The sequence below is a fragment of the Rhineura floridana genome, chromosome 2 (genome assembly GCF_030035675.1).
Source record: "Rhineura floridana isolate rRhiFlo1 chromosome 2, rRhiFlo1.hap2, whole genome shotgun sequence".
Taxonomy (NCBI): Eukaryota; Metazoa; Chordata; class Lepidosauria; order Squamata; family Rhineuridae; genus Rhineura; species Rhineura floridana.
Window position 1 is genome coordinate 78,827,635 of NC_084481.1, and position 17,390 is coordinate 78,845,024.

At 37.6% G+C, this 17,390-nt stretch overlaps 1 protein-coding gene across 7 annotated transcripts in view; it reads left to right on the forward strand.

The window, feature by feature from the left end:
* The window catches only part of ZNF148 (zinc finger protein 148), a 33,377-nt gene that overhangs the window by 1,156 nt on the left and 14,831 nt on the right, over positions 1 to 17,390 (forward strand). The window contains exons 2-7 of one of the 7 annotated variants that reach the window (XM_061609030.1): positions 1,113 to 1,208; positions 11,112 to 11,294; positions 11,413 to 11,758; positions 12,951 to 13,079; positions 15,212 to 15,335; positions 15,913 to 15,996. In XM_061609030.1, the coding sequence (XP_061465014.1) occupies positions 11,293 to 11,294; positions 11,413 to 11,758; positions 12,951 to 13,079; positions 15,212 to 15,335; positions 15,913 to 15,996 (685 nt within the window). In that variant the 5' untranslated portion in view covers positions 1,113 to 1,208; positions 11,112 to 11,292. The other 6 variants (XM_061609033.1, XM_061609031.1, XM_061609029.1 and 3 more) reach the window with 6 other exon arrangements.

Here is a 17,390-nt window from a genome sequence, read left to right on the forward strand (position 1 = left end):
TTTGGCCCACAGCGATTTCTTCCTCTCCCCTCTGCAGTTTAATAACCTTGGGAGATAGCGGGTTCGGGGGGGGGGCTAAGGGAAAAGAAAAGAGGCACACAGGTTACCCTTCAAATATTTGACACGGGGACAATCATGACTGCAAAGAGTGACCTGTATAGTAAGCCCGTTGAACTACCTGACCCTGTGATTGACAGCCTGATCCAGAAGTGGCCAGCCCCAACTCTAGTTGCTTCTTGTTTAGTAAGGTGGACTTTAGATTCCTGAAGACAGCCGGACAAGCATAAGAGACAAAGGGATTGACAGATCCTTATGAACAGGCATCTTCCAACCACCTAACATACCAGATCCATCCACAAGCAATTCTGTTCTGAACACTGTATTTTGATACAGAAGGGTAGATAAATCTCCTGCAGGGCTTTCTCCCCTCCTCTTTCAAAAGAGTAAATCCTATAGAGACTCACATGTCCGGAATCTGAAGAGCCTGTAAACAGATATGCAGAACAGAGATATCTAGCTTCTTTTTCCTGTTCTGCAGGGGACTCCAGTCTCCTTAGAGACAGACTGTCAGAAACATAGATTAAGGCTGCAGTCCTGTGTGCACTTACATGGGAGTAAATCCCATTACTCTCAGTGGAACTTGCTTTTGAGTAAACGTATGATCCGACTGCAGAAGGCTGACAGAACCTTAAGTGCATCAGTTCCCAGACCCTAAGAAATTCTAAACCTTCCTTCCCTCACAACCACTATAGGTCCAAATATACAAATTGGGGCACTTTCCACCTCTGCTGTTTAGGTATATAAGCTAGCCTCACTCATACTCTTGTGCAATAAGAATTTTACAATTAGGACTCCTTTATTTGTAAATAGTTATCTGTTAAGATAACTTAAGGTAACTATCTTGCTACAAGGATAGCTTGCCTAAGTGGGCCACAAGAGGGTATTTACTGTTAATGGACAAGCTCAGCATGAATAGGAAGACAGAACCTGGGGTGCCCTTTGATAGCTTAGTGGAATCAGAGATGCACCTATCTCTAAGGTTTAAAAATTGTTGAACCAGGGTACATCATGCATACTTAGGGCTTCTTCTGGTATTGTGCTTGTCTCCCTAGGAGTTCATCTGGAATGATTGCAGTGGAGGCATATGAGTGAAGATCCTGCATTGGAATTGGTCATCCTTAAGAATGTTTGTCAGCAGTAATTTCTGGGTATCTGTTCACATATTGCCTCTAAAAATCTGTGTGAATGAACAATTCCAACATGGGGTTTTCTATATTTATTGCCTATATGGGAATAATTTGAAAAGTGTTCCCATATAGAGTTATATTGAAAATGGCTCTCTTAAGTAGTTGTTAAATCTTAGTCCAAAGACATCTGCCTTCCTTAAAAAAAGGCTTTGGAAAGCTCTGAATCATGCAGACCCGGACTGAAATGCCATCCTCTCAATATCTGAATGTAGTATTGCCAGATCTGTGACTGTCTGCTGCCTACCATTATTGAATCCATGGCCTGTTGCCTCTTTAGTCTAGTTACGCTCCACATAAAACCGTATATATTGGAAGAAGTGCTTGTGGACTATAGGGCATGAGAGATAATCAAAGTTCTCCAGTTGTGACACTTATAAATGAAGATTTGAACATTCTGTATAATGTGACATTTTGTCTTCCATTTTCAAGGTAAAATATGTGAATGCAAACTATAATTCAGGTTGAGATCATTTTTGTGAGGTCTTCTTGTTCTGCATCCTGTCTAGAAGATTTGGGTCAATTTGTGTTGGATGATATTCTGCCATGTTTTTCATAAGTATCTTAAAAAAAACCCTGTAGACATTTAAGGGTACAATGTACTTTCTACTAATTATCTTTTTTTGTAGCTTGTATTTTCTAGGGGCATTATTGTTAATAGATTGAAGGAGGGTTCCCTTCTATACCTATATAGTCTTCTTGGATTTTACTCTTAGCTACCAGTTGCTTTTTGCAGGCCAGACAGATGTTGAACTACCAATAAATATTTGGGGAAAGTCTTGCTTTCTTTTCAGAATAGTTGGGAGAGTTTCTTTTCTATACAAATGTTGGCTGCGGTTTTGCACAGAGTTATCCACAAACAGGTTTCTTGGATTTCAGTGGGACTGGCAGATGTGCAACTTTGTACAGGGTTGCAGTCTGTACTGAAAACCATTAGTTTTCAGTACGGTTCATTCAGTCTAGGACTTGTATTAAAATCTGTATGCAGAACTAGTTTGCCAGTATTGAACAAACACTTTTGCCTGGCTATTTATTAAAACATTTCCTCCCCTGAATGTGAAAATGTGAGACAGTACTTTTGTTTATTTGTTTTGTAATGTACATTTGGGGCATTGTACAAGGTAGGTTTTTTGGCCTGTGACTGTATATGATGGAATACTTCTAAAAGATAAAGGGTTACATCCAGTGTTTGTCCTACTCAAAGTAAACCCACTGACATTACTAATTTAGGTCCATTAATTTCATTGAGTCTATTCTGCCTGTCACTTAGTTGGATATAAGTAAATTCTATACTTCTTCAAATCATGTCTAAGTGATTAGAAGAAATATCAGGTAGTTTAATTATTACTAAAGTTTCACAAGTTGGGAGGTCTGCTGAGAGTGCTTGTGTAAATATATGGTATATGGTTTGGAAATTGCTCAGTCTTCTCAATTTGAAGAGATTATACTTTGAGAGAGTCAAAGAGTGCCATTATCTTTCAAAACTGAATGCAGGAGCTGTCTAAAAATCTGTATCTCAGCTTATGTGTATATTTCTCATTCTCTTTGAGATTTTCAAGAAAGCAGTACAATATATAATGTATGATGTGGAACACATAACTCCAGGTTCAAAAAAAGCAAACAGCCCCCTGTCATTTAACAAAACTAAATTACACATCAGATCTCACTGAAATCATTCATTGGTCATCAATATAGGTATATATACACATACTTCAACAAAGTTAAGTAAGACTCTCCAAATATGTTATGAATGGATGCCACATTTTCAAAAAATGGCTATTTTCTGGAAGACTGTCTAGCCAGTTCCATTTGAAATGTCATTTTTTTCATGATAAGAACCTCCCACACTTCTAAGAGCCATTGTTTCCTTGTGGGTTGCTGGGATCTATCCATTATCAAGTTTTGAAGACTTAGCCTGAAACAAATAAAGCGACAATGTGTTAAACCAACTTTATTATTAAATATATCATATATCACCTTCAAAGGGTTTGGTTTTTTAGTCTTTGTAGCACTTTAGTGCAGTTTTTCATTTTTGACCATGCACTGGTTTTTGAATTTTGCAAATGGCTATATTTGATTGGTCAGTTTGAACGATGTGTTAACAGGGGTGACTAACCTGCAGGCTATTTATAGTCCCCCAAGATGCTTTTGCCATCCACCATTTGTAACTTTTTTAAAAAGTTTACAATTTTTGACTGTTCCTGTAGATCTCATCTGTGATACCTTGATGCCAAAAGGTTTCTTGTGCCCCCCGCAGTTAATGTTTTTAAACTGACTGCTCCTATAGGTACTCCACTGTGAAACTAATGCCAAAGGTTCTCATGGCCATTCAGAGCTCCCTAAAATTTGTTAATTTAAAAATAATAATAGTTGTTACTGACCAGTTCCACAGGTCTCCTGCCATGATAATGTGATATGAAAAGATTTTTGTGACCAGGCCCCCAAAGGCCCTGCCTTAAAATGGTAATGCCCACTTTTGCACTTCACTCACACCTATTTTTACACTTTGGGCATGTCCATTTTGACAATTGTTCCCCTGAAGGTGACCATTGCTTAGTGTGGTCCTTGGTCTGAAACAGGTCAGCCACCCCAAACAACACATTTATTTTTCTCTTTTGTCTTAAATGCAACATATAGTTTAATTTTCATTGGTTATATTTATTACTGAAAAATATCATCAGCAATGCACCTAGGCTGCTAATGTTACAATTGAGATGTAGTGATAAAAATACTCCTTAAACATTAGAATTACAGAATTTAATAATTATTTTGCAAAAGGTAGGACCAGCCATTCATCAGCAACCTAAAGACCAACCAATCTAGACCAAAATACTTTGTAAAGGCCAAATGCTTGTAGAACTGCTAATTCCAGATGACTCAAGCAGGAAACCCAAGCCAACTTAATGACGAGAACCTCTGAATTCCAATTAATGTTCTCACCCTTCTTTCTTTTTGTTACCCAAGGCAACCAGATTTCCTAATAGTTGCTTACCTGCTTTAGAGGTGTTGTACATAACTTTTATATAAAATATCAAATACACAAATAGTAGCTGTGTGGGAGAAACCCAGTTATCCTTAAAATAGCAAGTGAGCTCACAGAGGAATTATTATATTCTAGTACAGCCATAGATACTCGCTTTTCTCAAAGCATCTCCTCCATCTGTAGTTTTTTGGCTGTTACCCAACAGAGAGAGACTTATAAAATGTATAACTGTCCCCCCAACCCATCAGCACCATTAGTACTGTTATCTGTCTTGGTTATTACCTCAAATAAAAAGTAATACCCCAACCCATTCTGCAATTCTGCTCAATAAATCTGAAGAGGTTAACAAAAATAAAATGAAGCCTTAGTGGGACTTTGCACCTGATCCAATGAGCTGATGGGTGAGCACAATAACTTACATGTTTGGCTCCCATGAAGTGACCCATTTGATCCCTTGGCTTCATGACTGTCCTGTTGCTGTTTCACCAGTGCTTCACTTGTCCCACACTTGTATGATATTTAGTATGGGGGATATCCAACGTCGCACCAGGGATGTGTCAGGACTTCCCCTTTTCCTTCCCCCCCCCGCAAGCATTCTCCAGTCTGCTCCAGAGCAGATTTGCTTTTTTGAGGGGGGGGGATTACAGAGAACTGTAGAGGGAGGAGAGTATGAAGCCCTATTGTGTAAGCAGAAGTCTGTTGCTCAAGCAGGCTGAAACCATTGGATTATTATGGTGTGGAGAAGAATGTCCAGTAGCTTCTTGCATGGGATTATGAGGACTGCCAGTTAAGTCTAGAGACCCTGCTTGTAATTCTGGTCAATTGATATGCCCCTGGTCAAGTATTCCATTAAGGCAAAAATGCCCTATGTATGTGTAAACTTTCTATTGCATTGTGGTGTCACTGGATAGTAAAGGCAGGAGTAAATGTCCTCTATTTCTGCAGGAACCAGCCCCACTTCCTCCCATTTAGGGACAGACACCTCCTACCTTGAATTCAGTATAAAGAAAGCCAATTTTAAATCAATAAAGGACAAAGAGAAATAATAATTTCAGGTTTAGACCAATAATGTTTGAAACATTACAGCAGCAGTAGCCAACATGGTGTCCTCCAGATGGCTACTTATTTTATTTTGAAAATTTCTTAAATTGCTTTATATTCAAAAGAACCTTGAAGCAATGTACAAAACAAATATAATAATTAATAAAAAAGATCTTTTAGAAAACATATTATTATGTTTTGTGAACTACAACACCCGTCATAGCCAGCCAGAATGGCCAAGTGGTCAGGGAAGATAGGAATTGTAATCCAACAACATTTGGAGGATACTACGTTGACTGCCTGTGCATTACAGATTTAAAATGTGCAGATCTGCAGAGCCCCAGTGTTTCTGTGGCACAAGACAAGCTATTATATTGTGGTTCTATTGCTCAGCTCTGAATTGCTATATTGAAAGATTTGAACTTTCTGCTTCACTAATGCTATAGAGTAAAATGAAATTGCTTCAGTCGTCAAATTTGCCTAAATGCAACTGTAGAAATTCTCAAATTGCGATCTTTATCCTGTCTCTCCTGTTACTGTGATAGCAAAATCTTGCACCACAAAAGCTACCATGACTTGTAGTGCAAATCAAGTGGAGCAGAACTGGATGAATTGGTTCCACCTCCAAATGGAAGGGAACATCCCTCTTACTTGGAGTTAATTGCTGGCACAAGGCTGTACCAGTGTTAGAAACACCATGGATTCTTTGTAGAGACTTCTCTTCCTACCATGAAAATCTAACTGTGCAGTGCTTCTGTGATGTGCAGGGGATTTTTTCCTGTGCTTGCGTGGCAATGCCAGTGGCTGTTAGTACTTTGGCACAGGATGTGAGTCTAGCTCACAGTCAACAGTGGAACTAGCATTGGCTCTTGCTACCTCCACATAGCAGAGTATCAGACTCTTAGAAGTATTAGTGTTCCCATTCTCTGTTTGGCAGTTTCACTTTTAAGTGTTCATTGTTTTCTTTTGCTGAAATGGAGCACAGCATATTACCTCTAAAGCCTGTACCTTAAAAACTTGCTCTCAGTTTCTCAAGTTCTGTTCCAAACTTTAAGAGAGTGACCTCTTTACTATATTACGCCTCTGCCAAGTTGAAAGCAAAGGGCTGCCCCAAAATTATGATAATCTCTTCTTTAGAGGCTCATAAGATTTCAAGCCTAGAACATTTTTCTGAAGAACCATAAGACCTTGCTTAGACCTGGCTGTATATATCTATCTCTATATGCTTTTTATATTTAGTGGGCATTTTCTGTTACTAGTTTTATTATTCCCAAGCTTTCGAAAGGTAGGTGTGAAATAGAAATAAATGTATTAATAATGTTTACTTGAATAAATATGCTAAACTAATAAGTAACATTTGCAATTCATTATTGCATATCAGACTGAACAGTTGCCTCCATCCATTTGGTTTGCTTGTTTAGTTTACACAAATGAGCTGTGATGCTAGTGTATATCAAGTCATTTAATTCTATTGGGTGGTATTCAGTGCTACTCCTATTCATAGTAGACCTATTGAAGTTAATAGACATGACTAACAGGTTCATTAATTCAATAGGTCTACTCTGCATAGGACTTAGTTGAATACAACCCATGGAAAACAATAGGACCAAGTCAATTTACAACATAGTGCTATGGTTTAATGAGGATGTATATAAAACCAAATATAAGTTCTTTTTTCACCATGACTTTATTTTTTCATTCATTGAGCAATGTATCTTTGAATAAACTCTTTAAGCACATGTGGGGAACTGAATCTAGCTTGTGGGCCAGATCCTTATCTCCCTCAACCCCCATGGGCCAACTCTGACATGTGGGCAGGACCAGCCATTGACGTCAAAATGCCATCAGTTGATTGACACCTTTCAAAGTTCAAAGGAGGTTGCTGTAACCACTGATCAGCTGATATGTGGTTTTAGGGAGCCCCTTTGAAGTTTCTGCAGAAGGGAAAATGCTCCTAAAAGATACTGGTCTGTGTAGGAATTTTAGTGACATACTTCTGAAAAGTCTTGAATGTAATAGAAGAATTTTTCTTATCCTTTCTTGCAGTGCTACATTTTTGTTTTGCGTGTAAAGTTCAAGAAAATGGACTAGGGAATATTCTTGGCTGTAATTTTATGCACCTGGAGTTCAATGTGTACAGAAGTTTCCTATTCTCTTGATGAAAGTTACATGGAATGGGATATACCCCATATATGCACGAAGTATTTTGTTGTTATTAGAAATTCATTAATGCATGGCATATTATCAGTTATTACATTCATTAATAAGATGCAGCAGTAATGTATTCATTTTTTATCAGATCAGATTATGTTTTCACTAGGTGCTCATGCCAAAAGTAAATTAGAATATAGATTGATTTGGGAGTTATATTTTGTAGATTTTATTTTTATTATGCTTTGTTCATCTTTCAGTATTGCAGTATTTACACTTTGAGACATGTTCTATATAAAACTTGAGACAAGTGTCTGATCTGTTGACTATTATATCATTTTATTTAATAACAAATATAGGGTTGTAGTCAGCTAAGTCCTACTCAGACCCATGGAAATTAATGAACCCAAGTTAATCATGCCTGTTAACTGCAATTGGTCTACTTTGAGCAGGACTAGTGTTGAAAACTACCCATTAATGGCAGCCTGCAGAGCATAGCAAACCCCCACACTAGCCTTATCTACTGTAATGTCCAGTTTATAGTCTTGAAAGCCCTTGAAAACCACCCTTAGACTGAGCCTCTCAACAGCACTACTTACATTGGTGACCTGATTTGCTGATGAATATGTTCCATTTATTTCCGTAGAACTAATTTCCAAGGTTTAGGTTTGGAATGTAGACCTAATTCTTCTTATAGCACATAAAGTACCTATTTGAATGAAGCAGCATTCTGTCCTGAACATTTTCTCATCAGTGCTGGATAGGGTCAAAAATTAAATCACTCTTTAATACACAGCTTATGGAAAATCAATAAAAAGTAAAATTAAAAATTAAAACACTCTTACCATATTAAAATAAAAAATGTCACATAGAAGGAACTATAGCTTCAGTTGGAAACTCCAATAACATATTTGATAACTGTATATTACTGAAGGAAAGGGAGAAAAGATTGCTGGCTGGTGAAAAAAAATTGCAATGAACAAAAGGTACAAAGCAAGTATAACTTTGTTAATTACACTTTCTAAATATTTGTTTTTGAAGAAATCTCACATGCATTTCTGTTCGGCCAGTAGTAATGATATGAGAGTTGTGACACTTTATAGTCCTCATAAATTCTTCCTGACTATTGTCAACTCTACTGTTTTTGAACAAGACATGGGGTTGGATCCAGACTTAGAGCAGATCAGTTGGAATCTCGAGGACTTAAATAACTCAAAATGATCTTAAATAGATACTGGAAAATCTTATAATATATAATTCAGATTTCTGTAACTTTTGACTTGAATCTAGTTGTTTTTATATTTTCCCTAAATAGCCAGAAACCATTATGAAAAATTATGTGAAGCACATTGCAACTAGCTGCTATGTTACAATAGAGAAGATCAGAGTAGCAGAGGTTGAAACTATGCAAGTTCCATGGGCCAACTTGCAGGAGCTTGAATACTTCTGCAAGAATAGGAACAAACTGAACTTTGCATTTTTTACATATTACTTAAAATATATTTTTACAGAGTGAAAAACATATCAGACCTAGGGGCTGAGTCCCTGCTTGCTTTGCTTGTCAGCCCTGCCTATCCTCCCTCATCAGCCCCCCCTTAGACCTCACCAACTCCCCCCACTCCCCCTTAGACTTCCCCCCCATCCATTTTATGCCACCACCACAGCCAAGTGGGATGAAGAGTTGGGCCTGCAGGAGGAGCAGCGCAGGAAAGAGGTTAGAAGCACCAGCCGGCCGGCCTGGGAATCTGCCTTTGCTGCTGCCTTATCCACTCTGGCTCCTCATCCCAACTGGTGTTCGCAGCAGCAGAAACAGCGGATCCCCAAGCTGGCCAGGGCAGATGAAGGTGGCCAGTAGCGGCCCTGGCCAGCCTAGGGCTTTGGATCAGAGCTGGCAGGCAGAGGAGCCAGCAGAGTTGGGGGGCTGCTGCAGCCTGTTCTGGCTATCCATCGGTGGCTTCCTTGGGCCACCCATCCACTGCCTCTAGTTATACTGTAGTTCTCAACACCACCTGTCTGTGGCCAAGCAAACTTCAGAGTGACAAGAGTCTTACATTTTTATTGTATGTTAAGAAAGGTGAGTCCATTCCCTGTTGTACTTTTTCAGGACCTAGTTTGTAAAACATATATGTTTTTTATAAAAGTATATAACCATTTTATTTATAAGGTAGAAATAGGATTTAAGGAATTTGGGGCAGTTATTGTATTAATGGAGATATACTTTCTTAAAAAAACTATTTTTAAGAGAATAATAAACAGTAGGATTACATAAGAAATTTGAATATATTTTTTGAGAACTAGGAAAAGGTTTTGTCTTAAGAGTCACTATTTTGTTTCAGAGAGATTTTAACTTATCAAAGTTAGAACATGGTGTATAATATCAGGTATTTTGTCAAGGGTAAGTTTGTTTTCGTAATGCATTGTTTTGTAGATATAGTCCAGTTTTCTGGCTGATCTGAAGAATTCCATTATTTTTGAAGTTTCAGTGAAATATTTCTTTAAATAAAGTTGTTTTATTCTGCATGAAATAATTTGCCTATGTTAAAGATGGCTATATCTATCTGTGTCTTACAGTTTTTAAATATATTTTTACATATTTTAATTTTTTAAAATTTTAATATATTTTTAAAAATCAATTCCAATTTGAATTATGTGGTCTTGCCTTCTCTTTGTGCCATGTAAACATGAGATGTGCCTTGCTTTGGCAGAGCGTTACTGTAAAATATTCCTGGGAAGTATAGTTGTTTGCTGGCTTTCTGCCATATGTGTAGCCATATATTAGATGTTGATCTACACTTGTAGCCATATTGGATGGTCCTGTGTAGTTATGAGCAATATACATAGACAAAGATAACACAGACTTGCTTTGGTTAATCGCTTTACATGACAGGTAGTCTTGAAGTTCTTACTAGGTTTTTGATGATGTGGCAGTGGGATGGGTAGAGCAATCCAATTCAGGGGAAGCTGGCAGAGGAGGAGCTGGCGGGAAGCTCTGTGGCATCCATTTGCTGTTGGGAAGTCACTGGGACAATGGAACTCAGCCGGGAGCTACACGCATGAACGGAAAAGAAAAAGCCGGCTCTCACGAATACCCTTACCGGCAAGTAAGCGCTCTCCATTGACTTCCATTATAATTATTTTCTTTGACCGACATTTTTCTCAGTGTAACTTTGGCCTGGATTGGGACCCGCAGGAGTGCTCCAAATGGGAGTTGGATGTTGCATACATTCCCCTGTGGCCTCTCCTCTGACATGCCCCAGAACACCCCTTTTTCAGCTTTATGCCAGCTTCCACTGGGCTGGGTTTCTCTGGTGGACCTCCAGCTAAGCTGGCAGGGTCCCAGTTGCACTGTGGCTGAGCTGGGGCAAGGGGATTCTGCTGGTAGAGCCCAGCAAAGCTGGAACCCTACAGGCTCAGCCGGGGGTCTGCCACATCCAACTCCACTCAACCTGGCATAAATACAAGTTGGATTTCGTCTTAAGTCTGCAGTAAGACCTCTGCCTAGCCCAAATTTCTTAAAACCAGTGACAATAAGGACCAAGGAGATTGTGGCTTTTTTCAGCAAATGTATTTAAGTGCAATTCTCTTATTGTTTGTCTAACTTTTTAATAATTAAACCAATTGAACCCATTGCTGATTTTGTTATGAGGCATATTCTTCATCCTTTGACTGATTCAGGAAACTCTCTTTTCCAGTTAAAATGAAAGGGAGACCCTTAACATCTGAAATATAGAACATATCAACGATTTAAAATCTCAAAATATCAGAGAATACAAAAAAAGATTTAAAATACTAAGTGTTCATCCATCAACAAGAATAAAAAGGACCACTCCTACCCTAACCTCTAGAAGATGAACACCATGTCTTGCATTTCCCATGTATGTGTATTTATTCAAGAAGTATCCTAATATTTTCAATAGCATAGTCAGTCTGTGAAGCTTGAGTGTGCTTTTAAATACTCTGCACATGTTGCTAATTCAGTTTTTTGTTGTGTAGGTTATTGCACTTAAGAATGAACATTGAAGATAAGCTGGGAGGATTGTTTCTTAAATGTGGTAGCATAGAGCAAATGCAGTCATCCAGGGATATGGTTGGAATGGGTGCCGCATCTGACCAGTCGGCAGTTTCTGTGGAACGGCAAGAAGCAGTGCTTCAAGACCGGGCTATGGCACATCAGGAAATTCTTTCTGCAGATGAAGTGCTACAAGAAAGTGAACTTCGACAGCAAGAAATGATCCCACACGATGAACTCATGGTCCATGAAGAGACGGTGAAAAATGATGATGAGATAGAGGGACAAGACAGACTTCCTCAAGGTCTTCAGTATGCAGTCAATGTCCCTGTAAGTAATTTGTTTAGCAGGATTTGCATTTAAGAGTTGAGGAAATTCTATCCAAATGTCTCCTTTAAAAAATATGGCAGGAGTAATCCTATGAAAACCAAAAGTACTTCATTACTTTGAGAAACACAATTGGAGCTTTTTTAGACCCCCCCCCCCAAAAAAAATCCCTTTGCTTATTTTATCTGATTTTTTTTCACGATGATGGAAATCAGAGATTGACTTAAACTGTGAATTAGAAGCTGAGCCCATTGATTCTTTACCAGCATCTCATGACTGAAATTTCAGTTAGCAAACTTACGAGAGAAAACAGAAATGGCAGCAGCTGTGTCTATAGAAACATAGAGCAGCCCTAATCACACAGAATGAGGCAGTTAGGTGCATGTCTGATTTTAAAACCAACAGCAACTTTCTTGTGGTTACTTCCCTGCAGCTTCTCTCTCCAAGAACTTTTGTTCCCAGCCAAGCCCCACTGACCTTGGCTGTGAAAAGAGTGAGGGAAAGCAGGGAAGTATGTTTTTGGGTAAGGAAAGGTTCTGCCTCTTTGGTTGTTAAAATCACACACACACCCCTCTTCTTTCTACATGATTGGGGCAGCTGCTGTCACATCTTGGTTGGCCCTTCAGATAGGTTTGACATTATCATGGTAGTTATTTGTTCTACTGGTAGCAACTAATGTTTGATTCACAGCAGGTAACACTGGAATTTAAAGTAAGGTTTGAAATTATTATAGTTGTTGTTTGATTCGTTGTCAAAAATGGGGGGTTGATTTAGAACAGGGAAAAATGATTCAAATGCCAACTTAACCATAGTTTTAATTTGTGTCCTTGGGAAGGCATCTGTTCCTAGACTTCATTCCCACTGTATGGCAATAATAATAGCATCCCTGCATGGTACTACAACATGAATGAGAAATTAAAGTGTTTTTGTCTGGGGAAATTTCTGTGTTAAATAATAAATTATATGTGACGTGTAATCCAAATCTCTGTATTTGAATGTATGAAAGGAGGACCATATTAGAATACTCACCACAAACAGGAAATTTTAAAGTAGTCTTCTTCTCCTCTTTGAAAAACAGTATAACAAAAAGGGTGTAAAATAATTCCAAATATATTGCCGTTTTTTTAAAGAGCTTATCAGAACATCTCTTACATGTAATTTATGTGTTATCTGATGCTGGGACTTGGTATCTTAGCAGATCAGCGTGAAACAAGAAATTACCTTTACTGATGTAGCAGAACAGCAGAAAAGAGACAAAAAGCTAATACGAGATGGTTTAGATATGCAAAAGAAGAAGAAAAGGAAACAGCGTTCACCAGCAAAGGTAAGACAATTAATTTGAACCTTGAAGGCAACTGATGATTTTCCATGATCTTGTAACTGGATAGTATTTGGAAACTATAGATTCAGCTACCTAACTGTAATCCCACAGCAAACAAAAAATATTCATAGCTTGTTTCTTTGAACTTCTTTACACAGCATTAATATTTGGCATACTTTAACATCTGTTTCCCCAGGCAGCTCCTTCTAATATTTTTGGATGAGTATGAAGGACCACCTACCAATTACTAAGACTGTTTAGATAAATAATAATTTTGGAATAGATTAAATATCATAGATTTTTAACAATTGTGTTTTTAATCAGATAGGTATATTAGTATGGAAAATTATTGCATGTACCTGAAATTAAGTGATTGCCTTTCATTCTTAGGCTTCTAATTTAAAATGAGCTAAAGGGGCTCTAGTCTTGTGTTTCTTGAACAGCAGGGCTCCATACCACATGGCAAGCGGCTTTTAACATGGAGGGAACAAACACAGATTGTGCTATAGCTGGAAGGGTGGGTTTGCAACTGACGGGAGGGGCGGGGGAGTAAAAAAGGTCGTGGGTGTATTTAAAGCAGCTACCAGATTATTTGTCTTGAAGTTTTAGGGGCACAATTGTACAAAACAGATTTATTAAAAATAACAGTATAATATTAAAATATCCTTAACTTGTGTAGTATCTATTAAACAGTGTCATACATTGGCGTGGCTCACATATCACTCTAAGCCCCACAATGGCTGCATGAATGTGAGTGTGTGGGTCTAGGAAAGGCGATTGCGTCACTTTGTTCCGCTTTGGATGTTTTGCTCTGCACCACACTGAGCGAAGCCATAGTTTGGCTTAGCATGTTGTCCAAACTCAGGCTAGTCATTTAGTTTTCCTGGAGAAACATGGAACCATAAACCATAGGACAAACCTTGGTTACAGCTCATGATTAGCCTGGAGAGAGCTAAACCACAGCGCTGGATTTCAATGACACACGAAGCCAAACTAGGGAGGAGTGAAGTGTGCTTCTGTGTTGTGCTAAGACATAGCTTGGTTTAGTGTGATGTGTGAATCAGGGCACTGTAATGGATATTTAAGACTGACACAGTTTAAGGTTATTCTTAATCTTCTGCTGAGACAGAAGACATAAAGTACACATTTATAATTTAACTAACACATGCAAGTAAAATTACCAAACTACGGCTTTTGTCACAAAATATGCTTGTACCAAAAAAAGAAAAAATACAGTTGTTGAATGTACTTTGATAAATAAAATGGTTAAATCATGATTGCCTCTATATTTGGTAACATCTGTATAGTTTATATTGCTGTCTGCTCTTTCCTAAGCGTAGCTGAGTAGATTAAAGCATACTCAGGATATAATCACACATTGGGAAGTTTGATTTATAGTGCCATCATTTGTGGAAATAGTGTCCTTCTTTGGACGTCACTCTGACCCATGATCTAGCATGATGTCAGTTATGTCTGCTCCCCTTTCTTTCTTTTCTCCTGTGGCACAGCCAAGAAGCTTCCACTTCTGCTTTTAGTTAACTGCAGCTTCCTGTGTTTTCTGAATAGGGATTTGTGGTTTAATACTAACTATGTTTTGTTTCAAAATAAGCCAACTTCATAACCCATGGTTTGAAATCGGCCGTTTCTGAAACTGAGCATAGTTAGTGTGAAACAACAGTTCCTGGTTTGATGGCACAGGAAACCACAGTTAACTAACAGCAGAAACAAATGTTTCTGAATCTCTTCTCTCTGCCATGTTAAAGGAAGAGGGGGGAGCAGGCAAACCTGTGAGGAGGTTAGGCTTGCTCATGTCATAGTAAACCATGGTTTTATGTGACATTCAAACACATCCAGGTATGTTACAGCAGGATCAAGAATGTCCTGACTTTTGTTTTTTTGAGAATAAGCATTTTAGCATTTGATTGGATGTATTACTTGTTCATATATATCACAAATCTTGAAAAGATATGGTTCTATTAGATCGTCTAAGAAAATAATTGATGTTCATAAATGTCTAGTCTCTATTGCTATGTTGCATTATGGTTTTATATAAAAGCACTTGATTTTCTCTGTTATGTATTCATTTGGATCTAATAAAATTAATGTGAGATTGAATTTTGCCGTTTTAAAAATAGATCCTTACAATAAATGAGGATGGATCACTTGGTCTGAAGACTACCAAATCTCACATTTGTGAGCATTGCAATGCTGCCTTTAGAACCAACTACCATTTACAAAGGCATGTCTTCATTCATACAGGTACTGTTTGAATTCAAGTTGTCTTTCCTGTTATCTAAAGAATTGTTGGATTTTAAATAATGCACTGAATAATGAAAAATGATGCATTCTTGAGATTCCAAAGTACAGGAAATGTGGCATCTCAGCTTAAGTATTCCATGCACCAAAGTGTCAAAAAATACCGGAAAAGAATTAGTGTACTTATTCAAGATTTACTGTGCTGCTTTGTAATGGGTTGATAATTCACCCAGTTTCTAATTTTGTCGTCTTAATAAAATAGTCTCTGCATTCTTATTTGACTAATGAAGGAACTCTAGTTTGGACAGATGAAAGAGTTTTACAATGCCTCAGATTACAGCATCCTACCTGATTTTTTCTCATGAGTTGCATTCCTCTGTTAGTAGCAGGCTCACTGAATAGCTTTTTTCCTTTTTTGTTTTTAATTCAGATAGTTTAGAAAGATTTTTTTGTACTAAAATATGTTGGAATTAATTCATATCTGGATTCCAATAGTCAACTATTTTATTTCTCAGCAGAATTTGTTAGAAATAAATGTTTGTAGCTTTTAACTTACAGATGTGGAATTATATTGTTTAAGGTGAAAAACCATTTCAGTGCAGTCAGTGCGAGATGCGTTTCATACAGAAGTACCTGCTACAGAGACATGAGAAGATTCATACTGGTGAGTATACTAACTTGCATGTCTTTTTACTAGTGTGCTTAAACAACTGTTTCCGAGACATTGCCAAGTATTGGGTGATTAAGCAGCTTCTATTTTAAAATGTACTTCAAGGAGCTATAGAAAAGGATTTTGGTGTGTGCTTTAGCCTTGCTTTTTGCCTCCCCCGCCCCTAAAAAGCTACTGATAGTTGATGTGAGCAAAGCTTGAGAGAAAATATATTTATTTTTGGATAAGTGGTAAACAGGAGTACTTCCAGAACTATTATGGCCAAAATGCCTGACCCCCTAGGTATTTTAACCCTGTTTTTTTTTTTAATTACATACAGAAAATTATAGTAAGAGCTTTAGCAAAAGACAAATGGAAAACATGAGACCCAAAGTTAAAGCAGAATAGTTACCTTATATTGGTTTGTTTTAAAATTCTACTTCTGGAAAATCACATTCTGTAAAAAGACTTGGCTTTACTGGGTTTTTGGCATTTTGGTGCATGACTTTTAATTACCTCTGTAAATATTTAGAAATGTAGTCTTTTTTGGACTAGATGCCAAGTTTCAGCCTATATTTCAGAAAAGTAGAGCTTGCAAATAAGCTGAGTGTTGCTTGGTAAAATGTTTCATATGTGTTCAAACTACTTATGTTCATGTATGTGTGCGTATGTAAACCTTGAGAAACCAAAACACAATAGAAAATTGCACAAATGCTCTGGTATTCTAAGAATGTCTATATCCATGCTTGCCATCAGACTAGCCATAGTGGTATTTGGATTTGTACTTTGGCTTTTACTTCTCAATTCTTCCAAGACATGTATTTTTCTCTGCTCCTGGGCTTCTTTCTGTTGCTATCCTTCAGCATTGTTGCTTTCAGTTGAGTTAAATGATGTTCTGTTGCATATGTTCTGGGCACAGAAAGAAATGAATTCAGTTTAAAAACAAAATAATTCTAAACCTGTTTTCACAATTGATGCTTGCGTATTTTGCACTGAGTACACCTGTAAATTGAATGAAATGACTAGAGTGTCTGTTTAACATAGAAATAGTTCTCTTCCAACACATTAGAAACATTCAGAAGCGAGGCAAGTTTGATTAAATTGTATTCTTAGTGTTATCCATGAAAATCAGTTAGACTCACTCAGATAACTCATGCGGATTATATTTTTTAAATGCATGCATTAGGTTAATTTGCACAATTTATCATCACTTTTTAACGATAAAGTATGACACTGGAGAAGAATGGAAGACTTCTGCATGGGAGCAAAGGTGGGATTCAAAGGGACTAGATCCAGGATTCATGAGATTGATAATTTGTGATAGAGCACTGGGAGTTTGGAAGGGAAAGTTAAGGATTAGAAACATGCTTTAAAAAGAAAAGAGAGCTGTAATTCCAGAGTCTGTTATC